The 14,488-nt window shown below is 47.4% G+C and overlaps 1 protein-coding gene across 9 annotated transcripts in view; it reads right to left on the reverse strand.

Annotated features, from left to right (window-relative positions):
- Positions 1–14,488, reverse strand: part of EEF2K (eukaryotic elongation factor 2 kinase) — a 65,977-nt gene that overhangs the window by 3,857 nt on the left and 47,632 nt on the right. For 8 of the 9 annotated variants that reach the window (XM_025416219.3, XM_049111299.1, XM_049111301.1 and 5 more), the window contains 7 exons: positions 14,039–14,106; positions 11,140–11,217; positions 10,220–10,282; positions 8,746–8,880; positions 8,403–8,591; positions 5,339–5,463; positions 852–1,030 (listed from right to left, as the gene is read on the reverse strand). In XM_025416219.3, coding sequence (XP_025272004.1) covers positions 852–1,030; positions 5,339–5,463; positions 8,403–8,591; positions 8,746–8,880; positions 10,220–10,282; positions 11,140–11,217; positions 14,039–14,106 — 837 coding nt within the window. Of the gene's footprint in view, positions 1–851; positions 1,031–2,656; positions 2,704–5,338; positions 5,464–8,402; positions 8,592–8,745; positions 8,881–10,219; positions 10,283–11,139; positions 11,218–14,038; positions 14,107–14,488 lie in introns of those variants that run through there. The other variant, XM_049111302.1, reaches the window with a different exon arrangement.

The following is a 14,488-nucleotide window of genomic DNA, read 5'->3' on the forward strand; positions in this document are numbered from 1 at the left end:
TAAAGATTATTAACAGCCTCATGTCAGCTCTGGAGGGGTTTTGCTTCCAAGAAAATCTGTGCAAGGTATACAAAAACACTTGGTTTTCAGAGTTTTTTGGATTTAGAAATTTTAAATAAGGGACTATAGAATTCCACTATTATTTGCTTAGTTTGTTTTTTTTTAATACCACCTTAAAAAACTTAAATTTAGGCTCATCCTATGAAATCAGGAGTTCAGTATGTTTATTATGTAATAGAAAAAATATACAGATCAGGCATATCAACTAATGAATTGATAAACAAAATGGGGGCGCACCTGGGGGCTAAAAGCCACTGAACCATACATACACTTAAAAATGGTGAATTTGGGGCAGCCCAGGTGGCTCAGAGGTTTAGCACTGCCTTCAGCCCAGGGCGTGATCCTGGAGTCCCAGGATGGAGTCCCACATTGGGCTCCCTGCAGGGAGCCTGCTTCTCCCTCTGCCTAGGTCTTTGCCTCTCTCTCTGTGTGTGTGTCTCTCATGAATAAATAAATATTTAAAAATAAATAAATAAATAAAAATAAAAATGGTGAATTTTATGAAAATGTCAGTTCAATTTTTAAAACTGCAAAACTACCAAACTCCTAATATGTAACTATTGAAATAAGAATGTTCATCTGTATACCAGCTCCATAAAGCCCCCACCTGAACCAGCATCACATGGGCATCCTGGAGGCATACAGGGCCAGTAGGAATCCTTCTTCTCTCCAATGAAAGAAGAGACTCAGCCCTGCATTTTGCTATAATTTCCACTGAGACATGAATTATGTCCCTTCCAGCCCAGCCCTGCTCCCCATCCCCTACCAGGGGCAGGTCTGCCAGACCTTACCTGATCTCTGTGGGTCCTTCGCTAGCCCACAGCCACCGATGAACAGCATCTCAGCCTCCCGGGCCAGCAGCATGTACCGAGGCTCATCTTGCATCCCATCATACTCGCCGCCCTCATCACAGTCTGTCATCTCCAGGGCAGTGTTGTACCAGTGCAGAGCCTCTGGCCAGTCCTGGGACCTTCCAGGAGATAGAGATAGAGAGATAAAGTTAGAGGTTACCATGGCAACAGACAGGAGGGAGGAGGCCCATCAGCAGGAGGGGCAAGTCAGGGATCCCAGTGGGGCCACCACCTATGATTCACGACCCACAGTACCCAATGCTATATCTACGGGGTGTCATTCACATTGCAGATTTAGATATTAAGACAGCAGTCAAGTAGCTTTCCTTAGCAAGATTGGTGTATTACACAATTTTCCAACAGATGATGTAGAGTATCTTAAGGAAGAGGGCAATATTCCTAGTTTGTATAAAATCACACTGTGGGCTAGCATTTGCAGTGGTTAGGACACCAGCCAATCTGCCCTATGACTCAAGTAGGAGAAAAGGTGGGTGGGGGACCCTCTGCCAAGGCCTCCAGAACCATCCAAGCTAACAGTAACCACTCAGCCCCATCCTATGCCCTCCCAGTGCTAGCCAACTCTGGCTTTCCTCCAGCACAACACAGGGCTCCCCCCTGAAGAGTGGGTTTCTCTCTCTTCAGAGAGAGTGGCTCCACCCCTCAGCTCTCAACTCTTTTTCCCTACTATAGCACATAGAAGGCCAAGCCACCAAGGGCATACACAGGTTCCAATCAAATCTGAACAATGTGAAATACAGAGCAAACAGGGCAGCGGGCTCTTTTTCTTAGATTGTACTAAGCATGTGAGTAACTATTTATAGCACATCAGGAAAGAGCAAAGAGAGATGCAGATAAGAAAGTCTATAGGTCTCGTGAAATGTTCCAGGAGCAAACAGCTCCAGTGACTTGCTGGCCTCTCCTCTGAGGTCCTACCTGACCTGGATCTACCCCTGCCTTGGCTCCCATTAACCCATTAAAGCTCCCTCCATGCCAGACTGGCTGGGCCCCTTTCTCTTCCCTGAACATGCCTGACCCTGTCTGCTCCTTGGCCCTTGCACCTGCTGCTCCCTCCACTTGGAGCATTCATTCTTTGTCTTTCCATACCTGATTCTACATCCCCCCAACCTCAGCTCATATGTCACCTCGTCAGAGGCACACCCTACTTCCTACAATTAACTCAATCTCTAACTCTTCTGTTTCCTTATTCACTTGGGTATCATGGTTTCCCCTGGCTAGAACATAAGCTCCAAGAAGGCAGGAACTTTGTGTTATCCAGTGTTGCATTTCCAGGGCCTGGCAAATAGATTAGCCTCTCTAAATGTCTGCTGAATGTATAAATGTAAACAAGTGGCTGGCTGGGATGGGGTTCAGGAGATAACATTGATTCCATTTTATTTCATACAAAGGGCAACTCATTTGAAAATTACCAGTGACATATCCAACAAACTAGGATTTTAATAGTGGACTGGGAGCCACTAAATGATGTGATCTCACTCTTTTCAGCTTTGACCCTCCCCAGTCTAAAAGGGCAAAGGAGAATTGCCCCAAAAACATTATACAGGAAAGAGGAGAAAGGGCCTAATCTCTCCCTGCCCACCCCCACCCGACTCTACACCCAGTGGTCAGGGTGCCCACCCTGCCTCGTAATTTCCAATGACTGTTCCTTCCCTGTATCAAAGGGTCACTTCTGAGAAGGTTGAAACCACATAAATGCAAATTTGGGCCTACATGGGGCCCTGCCTTACCCAGAGCTGGCCCTTAATTAACGCTCCCTGAATGGAAGAGGCTGGAACTGCTTGGAATGAGGAAGAAGAATAAGAAAATGACTATAGCAGAAGCTATAAAAGAAAATTGTGATAGATTTAACTACATGAATATTAAAAACCAGCTGTCCCAAACCCAGTAACAATGGTCATCCAGAGGTACATGTGCCACCCTCCACCCCCCATTGATGATACCCATCTCTGAAAAACATTTTTTTAAAAAAGAGAAGCCTATGGGGGTGCCTGGGTGGTTCAGTCCATTAAGCGTCTGCCTTCTGTTCAGGTCATGATCCAAGGATCTTGGGATCGAGCCCCGCATAGGGCTCCCTGATCAGCGGGGAACCCACTTCTCCCTCTCCCTTTGCCACTCCTCCCACTTGTGCTCTCTGGCTCTGTCAAAAAAAATTTTTAAATCTTTAAAAAAAAAAAAAAAAAGAGAGAGAGAGAGACAGAAGCCTATGCCTAAGAGTTGACAGCCTTAATACTAAAAAATTCTTTTTTTTTAATACTAAAAAAATTCTTAAAAACAACCCCCCCCCCATCATCTTGAATAAAAAGCAAACAAAGGCATGAAGAGAAAACACACAGAGCAAAGACTTCTTAAGGACCTCAGAAACAAATACTCAACGCCCACCTCCAGGCCTCCCACCCAAGCCCTGCTTCCCCACTGCAATCAATGGGCGCCGGACATGTCGGCATTTGACCTGACATAAGCAAGTCATGTCTTTTTTGTTCACCGCCTCTCCATGCCAGTATAGCTCTGAGTCCACGGAGAAGCAGGCCAGTACACAGCGGACTGGAGGAGAGGGGAGAGGGCCCCAGATTTGGCCCTGTCACTTACTAGCTATCTCACCATGGGCAAGTCCCTTCGCTTCTCAGAACTAGTTGAGTCACCCATACAATGAGGCTAAAATATACTTGCTCTATGTCAGAGAGAAGTGTCGGTTCATTCATTCAACCACTAACCCAGGCCCTGCAATAAGTGCTGGGATTCAAGAGATGCAGGACACCTGATTCTTGCTCTCAGTGAAATAAAATCACACATATATAGATGTGGTCCAAATAGAAGAGGAATTATTGTTACATAGTAGAATTTGATAAATTCTTGGACTGCATATGTAATACAGGCAGGATGTCACATAACAAGACATTTTAGACACTGAGAGCTGGGTATGACCCAGCCACAGTCCTGACTTTCCTTAAACCCAGGGAGGGGAGATAAGACCTTGACCCAAAGAGGAGGGAAGTTCCAGGCTGTTCCAACCTTGTAGGTATAGACAATGAAAGTGCCCACCCTGCTTCCATCCAGAAAGCCAGGGCCCCAGAGGATAGCAGGGGTATTTGAGATCCAGGGGGAGCCACAGGGCTGAGCAATGGGTCCCATGACCAGTTCAATTCCCCCAAATGATCTCTACTGTTGGGACCACTGGGACTTCCCACTGGCTAAGCCTAGGAGATGAGGTGAAGCTGGGCTACCCTCTCTTCCTCCCACTACAGAAACTAGTCCTGGCATCTCAGCCTGAGGGACAGCTGGAAAAGTGCTGGCACTTGCAGAGCCATAGTCTCCAGGAGACTCAGACTCACCCTGGAAACTCATACCAAGACTGAACCACTCCTTGAGCTTGCTTCCTTCCCTCCTCCCTCTCAGAAGTGAAAAATAATATAAATAAAAGTAGAGGGGCACCTGGGTGACTCAGTGGGTTAAGCAACCAACTCTTGATTTCTGCTCAGGTCATGATCTCAGGGTTGTGAGATTGAGCCCTGCAGGCTCTGTGCTCAGTGGGGACACAGATCCTCTCTCTTCCTCCCCCCTGGTCCCTCCTCCTACACTCTCTGTCTCTTAAAAATAAATAAATACATACATACATACATAAAAAGTATTCTTTGGGGCGCCTGGGTGGCTCAGTTGGTTAAGCATCTGCCTTTGGCTCAGGTCATGATCCCAAGGTCCTGGGATCGAGCCCCGCATCAGGCTCCCTCCTCAGTAGGGATTCTGCTTCTCCCTCTTCCCCCCCCCCACTCATGTTCTCTCTAATAAATTAATAAAATCTTTTAAGATATTTTTAAAAATAAAAGCGTTCTTTAAAAAAATAAATGAAGGGGATCCCTGGGTGGCTCAGTGGTTTAGCACCTGCCTTTGGCCTGGAGTCCCGGGATCGAGTCCCGCGTTGGGCTCCCAGCATGAAGCCTGTTTCTCCCTCTGCCTGTGTCTCTGCCTCTCTCTCTCTCTCTATCATGAATAAATAAATAAAATCTTTAAAATAAATAAATAAATAAATAAAAATAAAATAAAATAAAAAATAAATGAAAATAATCACCCTTAAACCTTTTATCTAGGGATAAACACTCTGGATCGAAAGCAAATCTTTTCACATAATGGCCAAGATGTCTGTCATTTATCTCACGCTGTATCTCCCAACACCGTGAGAATTATAGGCATCATCTCAATTAACCCTTACACAACCACCCTGGGATACAGGTTCTTTAACTATTCCTACTTCACACAATGAAGAGACTGACTTCAGGGAGGTGAAGTTAACTTGTCCCCAGTAGGTGGGTCTAGGGGAGCTGAGCCCAGAACCCGGGTCTGTGCTGATACTGATGGGAGGTCCCCACCTGCAGCCCAAGATCCCACCAGCAATCCCTGAGTGACAGCCACAGTACCTGTCTGGGCTGAGATTCTGGCCGGTGTCAAAAGCCCGAGCCACCAGGATCATGGACTGTCTGTCGCCAGCTTCAGCTGCCTTCAGTAAGTATTCGAATCCTTTGGTCTTATTCTCTTCTGTCTCCTGTCAGTACAAACCAAAGAGGGGGAGAGAGACCGAGATGAGGCAGGGAGGAATGCAAGCTCAGCCCACTCTGGCTCACTGTACTCCATCTGCTCCGATTCTTCCAGAGAGCTACATCATTTCTTGCCTCCAGTGGGGCTCCCTGCTTCAAGGGGGTGGTGCTTGAGTGGCTCAGTCAGTTAAGCATCTGCCTTTGGCTCAGGTCATGGTCGTTGGGGTCCCAGGATTGAGCCCCATGTCAGGGTTTCTGCTCAGCAGAGGAATCTGCTTCTCCCTCTCCCTCTGCCCCTGCTTGTGTGCTCTCTCTCTCTCGCTCACTCTCTCTCAAATAAATAAATAAAATCTTTTAAAAAGTAAAAGTTTTTATTTATTGTTTAAAGTTTTTAACAGCTTTATTGAGATGTAATTCACATACCATATAATTTATCCATTTAAAGCACATAATTCAGTGGTTTTAGTATATTCACAGAATGTGCAACTATCACCATTATCAATTTCAGAATATTTTCATCAGACCAAGAAGAAACCAAAAGATCATACCGTCCCACTATCATTTCCCAAATGCCCCTATCCCACCCAGCTCTAAGTAACCACTGGCCTAGAAATTGCTCTATTCTGGACACTTTATATAAATGCAATCATACATTATGTGGCCTACAGTGACTCGTTTCTTTAACTTAGCATAAAAGGTGGCAGCCCCAGTGGCGCAGTGGTTTAGTGCCGCCTGCAGCCCAGGGTGTGATCCTGGAGACCCAGGGTCAAGTCCCACATCAGCCTCCTTGCGTGGAGCCTGCTTTTCCCTCTGCCTGTGTCTGCCTCTCTCTCTCTCTCTCTGTGTATCTCTCATGAATAAATGAATAATATCTTTAAAAAAAAACTTAGCATAAAGGTTTTATTTTATCAGTGCCTTGTTCTTTTTCTGGCCAAATAACATTCCATTGTATGAATACACCACATTTTATTTATCAGTTGGTGGATCGTATCCACCTTTTGGCTATTATGAATAATGCTGCTATGAATATCTGTTACAAGTTTTCATGTGATGTGTGTTTTTATTCTCTTGGGTAGATACCTAGGAGTGCAATTGCTGGATCACATGTATCACTATGCTTAGCCTTTGGAGGAGTAGTCCAACTGTTTCCCACTGTGGCCACACCATTTTACATTCCCACCAACACTGCACATTCCTACCTGCTTCCATTCTGCTCTTTCAAGATCCTCCAATAGCAGCAGCCACAGAGATGCCTTTAAAGACCAAGTCAGGTCACAGTACTCTCTCAAAAGCTGCTCCATGGCTTCTTATCTCACTCAGAGAAATCCCAAACCCTCATATCAGCCCACAAGGCCCTTCTCAACCTTCGGGCTTCGAGAAGCGTGGCAGGAACCACCAGTTGTCCTCAAATCCATCCTCCTCTGCCACATTTTTGCCGGCACTTGGCTGACCACCTGAAGACCACATTTCTTAGCCTCCCCTGCAGCTAGAACCTGTGTCCTAATACAAGAGGCCTATCCAGCTACTTTCAGTTACATTCCCTGTCATATTTTTTCCCCAGCATATTAGAATAATGCCTGGCACAGGAAGTGCTCAATAGAGGCTATTTTTAATTCTGTTGTAAGATTCTTATTTGTTAATTACAGTCTGTTACTATGTCCTTTTCCACCTGAAAAGTCTGGTCCTTGAGAGCAGGAACTTAGGACAGAGCCAAGTGTAGGAGAGTCTCAAAAAGCATGTGCTGAGTGAATAAATGTCTTAGCAACAAAACAACAACAAAAGTTCCAAAGGAAGCGGCATTGAACGGGATGTCTAGGTGGCTCGGTCGGTTAAGCATCTGCCTTCAGCTCTAGTCATTATCTCAGGGTCCTAGGATTGAGCCCCACATTAGGCTCCCTTCTCCTTATACCTGCCACCCCCTCTGCTTGTGCTTTCTTTCTCTCTGACAAATAAATAAAATCTTTTTAAAAAACAAGGGTGGCATTGTAGAAAATGGGTGATGGGCTTTCTAGAGCACACAGCGGCTTCTCCGGGCACACCACCGTTTTACTTGCTAAGCCAGAAGCCTGCTGGGACACAGCTCACTTCCTTCCTGCCTGCCCTATCCTAACCGCGAAGCTCTGTCCAACCACACTCCTGCTAGGGGAAGCTGCCAGAGTCCATCCCCCAGAGAAAGGCCTTTGGAAAGCCTACAGATGGGGAAACTGAAATGGCTTATAAATCCCTTTACAGAGTTGCCAGGGTGTGGTTTATGTAAACAGCTTGAGTTCACAAGGAGATTTCCCCCAGTCCTGGCCCCTCACCACTCATTCTGGGCTCTGAGATTACTTTATTCAGCCCTCAGATCCCTCTGAGTGTCCTCTCTGTGCCAGGCTCTGTGGCAGATACTGGGGGAACAGGCCAAAGGCAGCAGTATGCTGCAGCCAGCTGTACAGTCTCGTGACAACCAACTGTGAGATTATCAACAATTTTTTTTCTTAAAGATTTTATTTTTTTAAGAGAGGGAGAGTGGGGGATGGCTTAGTGGTGGAGCATCTGCCTTTGGCTCAGGGCGTGATCCCGGAGTCCCAGGATCGAGTCCCACAATGGGCTCCTTGCATGGAGCCTGCTTTTCTTCCCTCTGCTTATGTCTCTGGCTCTCTCTGGCTCTCATGAATAAACAAAATATGAGAGAGAGAGAGAGAGAGAGAGAGAAGGAGGGGCAGAGGGAGAGGAAAGTAGAGAATCTTATGCTCCACACCTCGTGCAGAGCTAGCACGGGGTTCTATTCCACAACCCTGAGATCATGACCTAAGCTAAAATCAATGCTAACTGCTTAATCAGATGCATAGTCAACTAAGCCACCCAGGTGCACCTTAAAGATTTTAATTTTAAGTAATCTCTCCAACCAATATGGGGCTCAAACTCACAACTCGGAGATCATGGCTGGGTCCCTTCCACCCCTCACCTTCAAAGAGACATCAGCCAGGATGTGGTGGGGCAGCTGTGAGCACATGAGCCCCAGGCCCACGATGGCCTCCAGTTCGCCCAGGTCGGCTGCGTGCTCCAAGTGGAAGACGGCTGACTCACGGTCCCAGTCCTCGCCCTTCTCACAGAAGCGTCCACCCTCATGGTAGCGCACCATGGCCAAATGCACCTGCCACACAGACTTAGGTGTTGGCTCAGCTGCCTGAGCACCTGCACCCCAGGGCCGCCCAGCCAGCCTGCAGGAGGAACCGTTAGCGGAGTAGAAGCGTGGGCCAGGCTCTGGGTCAGTGGCAAGAGGGCTCTGAAATGGGCATCACTGGTACCTTCCCCAGAATGGACTTCCCGATTTTCTTTTCAAGGTTCAGAGTATTAAGCCTTTGCACTTCCAGGGCCACAGCAGAAGGTCTTGACAGGTGGAGGCGGGAGGGGTTGAGGAGATTCCACTTGTCCACGCAGACCTGAAGGAGAGAACCAGGCACAGTGGTTTACAGGCCAGGGAACGAGGGGCGGGGATGCAGGCGCCACCACCAGCCGTCGGTTGCTCCTACTGCACAAGCCTGGCTGGCAAGATGCAGAGGGCAAGTCCTTAAGGTGTCAAATTTTCTTGGACAAACACAACTCCATTTCTAATCCCTCAAATCCTGCCAATTTATGGGCACAGAGAGCATATTAGAGCACCAGGACACAAAGGCCAGCAGAATGCACTGTAGCAGTTCAAAGTGCTTCTGCTTCATTTATCAGGCAGGGTTTGCTTGAGGAAGCTGGACACTAAGCTGCCCCCTTGGCCTGCGACCCATACAATACATCAGAAAAGTCTGACTTCAGACCCTACAGCACACCCACTCCGCTTTTCTCTCGGAATCAACAGGATGCTTTGGGGAATGGGTTTTGAAAATGTGTCATGTTCCCAGTTAAAGACGCTCTTCCAAAGGTCCTTACAGGACAGAGCCAGGCAGCTGTGTGTACGTGCACAGTAAACATCCTGCAATGTACAGGGCACCCCTCATGACAAAGAAGGGCCCAGCCCAGAATGTCAGTAGTACCATGGTTGAACAACTCTGCTCCACATCATGCGGAGACCTTGTACCATGTGGTAAATAAATACCACGGGGTAAATGATCTACGTCCGGACAGAGCAAAAGTCAAGCCTGCTGGGGCTATCGGGGAAGGTTCTGTAGGAGGTGCCAAAGGGGACCAGTCTGGGGGAACAGGTAGGCTTTGAAGAGATGTGACCACAGTGGGAAAAAGGAGCTGGCAGGTGGGACACTCGCCTTAGCAAAGGCTGGAAGGTGAGAGGTTCGAAGCATGTTTCAGAGTCAGCAAGAGAAGGGCTCCTGAGGGCTGGTCTTCCTACATCTGTTATCTGCCCGATAACAAACTCCTGAGATGCTTGTTGGAAATATTTGCCGGCTAAACTGGGGAAAGCTGCTCGAGATCTCCATTTTCTCATATGTAAAATGGGGATGAATAATGTTAGCCTGTCTCATTGGGTGGTTGCAAGAAGTAAATTAACTAATGCTATGAGGTTATACGGGCATTACTTTGACATGTGAGCTGTGGCCCTTATAAGCCCCCGTCCAGGACAGGCTACCCTGTTCTCTATTCCTCTCCACAGATCCCTACTAGGTCAGGGCCTCAAAAAGTATTTGCCAAAGGGACTGGTTCCTTTGCAAAAATCTTCCATTAGCTGGTGGTATGTGAAGTGCCTGGGCAGACAGCAGTGACACAAGGGAGGAGAAGCAGAGGTTAGAAAATGCAAGCACGCAGCCATGACAAGGATGCCTTGGGGTGCATTACCCGTCCAGAGCTGCCCAGGCTGTCTTCGTCTGACTCGTACTTCCGGTTACCGTTTGAGTGGCCCTGAGGGAAGAGAAGGGCAGAATGAGTCACAGAGCAGCCCTGGCTCCCAAGAACTGGTCCCCACCTTCCCTCCATGCAGGGGACTCCAGGGCACCCTCCTTCCAGGGGCCCTTCTCTTAAGGGACAAGCCTGCCTCCTAGGAAGGGCAGCTGGAACTCTTGGGTGCCAAGCAGAGAGGATGCTGAGTAACGACGCAGGACTAATAAGCTGATGTGCCCACAGCCTTCCTCTCACCCTCTCTGTATGCACAGGTGGAAATGACTCAAAGGCACAGGATCATGGCAGACAAGCACCAAGAAAACGTCCTTCCTCTTACCAAAGCTCCCATAACAGTCTTATTTGTAGTAACAAAGCTGAGACCAAGGGATTTCCAGCAAGACTGGCGTGGATGTTCACACTCAACTCTGGCACACGTCAAAACCTCTAAGTGGAAGCCATTGCCTGAGCCACCCTCACCAGGATGCTGATGGGTTGCCTTGGAGACCTTGGGAGTAGTCCCCAGGGATGCTGGAATACCATGTGTGGAATTGGGCCCTTCCACCTATTCTAGCACTTTTCCAACCTATTACCCAGCATCCTCTCTGCCCAGCAACCAGAGTTTCCAGCTTTGCCTTAAGAGTTGTCCAACATTTTCAACCCTGTCTAATCTCTCACACTTGCCTTCTAATTTTTTTTTGTCCACATTACCCCATTTTATCTTCTGTCCTGCATTTATTTTTATCTGAAATTATCTCATGTATCAATTTACCTATTAGGTTCTCAAGATCCACTCCTGCCCGCCCCTCCCTCCACCTTTCCATCCTCCTGGACAATGAGGCAACAAAACAGTCTGGTCTCATTTCCTGGGGGTTCCTTACATGTTCTCGGGGCTCTGGGTCATCCAGCTCACCCCGCTTCTCACTGGGGTATCCACTGTCTCCACTGTTCTCAGAGTCCTGTAGAGAGAAGATGATCCTAGGGTCTCAGTGGTCCCCTGAGTGGTGGTGACTTCTGGACAGCCAAGCCAGATTTGCTCTCTCTCCTTTGTCTTATCACCTCAGTTAACATTCTCTTTCCTCTGTCCTTGCTGGTTGGGTGACAAGGGACCAGTACAAAGTAATGGCAAAGAGCTCGGGCTCTGGAGCCAGACTGCCTAGGCTCAAGTCTGAACTTTGTGACTCGCCCGCTAGGCCCTGGGCAGCAGTTTCCTTGGCCACGGGATTCATTAGAGCACCTACACTGAAGGATGAAGATGAAGTGAGGTATTACCCACTGAGTGTGGATCAGAGGAAGTGCTACTGTTAACAGCAGCTCACCCATTTCACAGGCAGAAAAACAAAGGCTGGTTTCTGAGATATGATCTATGGACACAAATGTAGCACTGAGAGTAAGATTTACTACAATGAAGCCCTCTGCCAAAACTGTGACATATTTTTTGTTCTTCTAGATACTTCAGCAGTTCTAAAATTTCAATCATTTGTCCACCAGCATCCAATTCTGGCCATATCCACATGTCACCTGCAACACTATTTAGCTCATACTTTTATGTTTTCTTTTTTGTTCTCCTAAGAAGTATTTCAAACATGCCACTAAGAACAGAGAATACTAAATGAACTCACATGCACTTATCACTTAGCTTTGTCAGCTCCTAACATTAGGCCCTAGTTCTTCAGATCTTTTAAAGATTGATTGATTATTTATTTATTTACCTAGTTATTTATTTGAAAGACAGAGAGAGAGAAGAGTGGAAGGGACAGAGGGAGAGGAAGAGAGGCCTAGGCAGACTCCATGCTGAGTGCAGGGCTCAATCTCACAACCCTGAGATCATAACTGGAGCTGAAATCAAGAGTGGCTCAACCAACTAAGCCACCCAGGTGCCCCACCCCCAAGCCTAGATCTTTTATTTTTATTTTTAAATTTTTATTTACCATAAGAAACACAGAGAGAGGGCAGAGACATGGGCAGAAAGAGAAGCAGGCTCCCTGCAGGGAGCCTGATGTGGGACTCGATCCCAGGACCCTGGGATCACGACCTGAGCCAAAGCAGATGTTCAATCACTGAGCCACTCAGGTGCCCCTAGATCTCGTATTTTATTTTAAGATTTTATTTATTTATTCATTCATGAGAGAGAGAGAGAGAGAGGCAGAGACACAGACAGAGGGAGAAGCAGGCTCCATGCAGGGAGCCGGATGTGGGTCTCGATCCCAAGTCTCCAGGATCATGCCCTGGGCTGACAGTGGCACTAAACCACTGAGCCACCTGGGCTGCCCTAGATCTTTTATTTTTAAAATAAATCAAAACATTACTGTTAAAATCCAGACCTCTTATGCACTCCTCCCTACCCCAGCCTGCTCCTGCTCCAGGTAAAAACCACTTTTGTGAATTTATACTTATCATTTCTCTATAGATAAGCCATTTTTCCTTTACTTTAATAAATATATATTTAAAAGAAGGTTGGTGGGGCACCCGGGTGGCTCAGTAGTTAAGTGTCTGCCTTTGGCTCAGGTCATGATCCCGGTGCCCTGGGATCAAGCCTTGTATCAGGCTCCCTACTCAGTAGGGAGTCTGCTTCTCCCTCTCCTCCTGCCCCTTCCCCAGCTCATGTTCTCCGTGCTCTCTCTCTCTCTCAATCTCAAATAAATAAATAAAATCCTAAAAAAAAAATAAATAAAAGAGGGGCAGCCCTGGTGGCCCAGTGGTTTAGTGCCACCTTCAGCCCAGGGTCTGATCCTGGAGACCAGGGATCGAGACCACGTCAGGCTCCCTGCAAGGAGCCTGCTTCTCCCTCTGCCTGTGTTTCTGCCTCTCTCTCTCTGTCTCTCATGAATAAATAAAATCTTTTAAAAAAATTTAAAAAATAAAAGAATCTTGGTGTCACCAGCGTAAATGGATCACTGTCTTAGTTGGCGGGGGGGGGGGGGGGGGGGCCGGCGTGTGGCATGCAAACATTTACAATGGAATCCTTGGTCTCTGGTCTGGCCAGGGATCCTCCCACCCCAAGGAGCTGTGTATCCTGAAAAGGCCCTGACCTACAGACTTCTCTTCCACCTCCCCTAAGGCTTTTGTTCTGTGTGAACTGAAAAAATATTCTGGTTTCTTTCTTTTTTTTTTTTTTTAAAGATTTTATTCATTTATTCATGAGAGACACAAAGAGAGGCAGAGACACAGGCAGAGGGAGAAGGAGGCTCTCTGCTGAGCAGGGAGCACAATGTAATGCAGGGCTCAATCCCAGGACTCCAGGATCATGCCCCAAGCAGAAGGCAGACATTTAACTAAGCCATCCAGGTGCCCCCCTAAGTTTTTATTTTGACCTGTAATATAGGTTTTCATGAATGCTAATGCGATGCTTTAGCTTCCTACCACGGAGCCGCCAGAGGCCGCTGGAAACCTGTCCTGTTTTTCCAGCCTGAGAGCATCATATTGGACTGTGCTATAAAGTTACTTGTCTGAAACCCAGGATAGCTCCCTTCCCCAGGACAGCAACCCACACATACTTGTAACCAGACCACCCCAGGGCTGAGCTTGCTTGACATTTACCAGAAGGTTGCATTATTGGTAATTTGGATTCCTTCATCTCTAACCATCTTTGGGAACTACAATGGATCCAGCTCTTCTCAGACGACACCACTGCCCTGGGCAGGAGGCTGTGTGTTACTTGTAATCCCCTGTGCCCTCTGAGCAGTGCCCGGAGTAGACCTGGGCTGCCTGCCTCCGGATCTGAGGATTCAGTGAGTCTATTCCTCCTAGATTTGCTCCCTCAGTCCCTCTCCAGCTTACCCGGTGGTTGTCCAGATGGTCGTGCTCTCTGGATGCCATGCTGTCAAGGTCGCTGAACACAGGCCAATCTGGGCAAGAGAAAACAGAGATAATGCACTGGCTCTAACACTAGAACTGTTTAAAAGACCAACTACATACAGCTGAGAGCTGAATGCACCTGCCAACAGGCCTTTTTGCATTAAAATTTTTTTTCAAATATTTTATTTATTTGAGAGACAGCAAGAAAGCGTACGCAGCGGGGAGCAGCAGAGGAAGAGGGAGAAACAGACTCCCCATTGAGCAGGGAGCCATTTCAGGACTTGATCCCAGGACCCCAGGATCACAACCCAAGCTGAAGGCAGATGCCCAACCAACTGAGCCACCCAGATGTCCCCATTTTAAATTTGTTTAAGAAGGTGCAAAAATAGAAGAATGTTGTCAGCACCAGGGGGGCTATACTTCTTCTTTAAG

The sequence above is a fragment of the Canis lupus genome, chromosome 6, assembly GCF_003254725.2.
Source record: "Canis lupus dingo isolate Sandy chromosome 6, ASM325472v2, whole genome shotgun sequence".
NCBI classification, from domain to species: domain Eukaryota; kingdom Metazoa; phylum Chordata; class Mammalia; order Carnivora; family Canidae; genus Canis; species Canis lupus.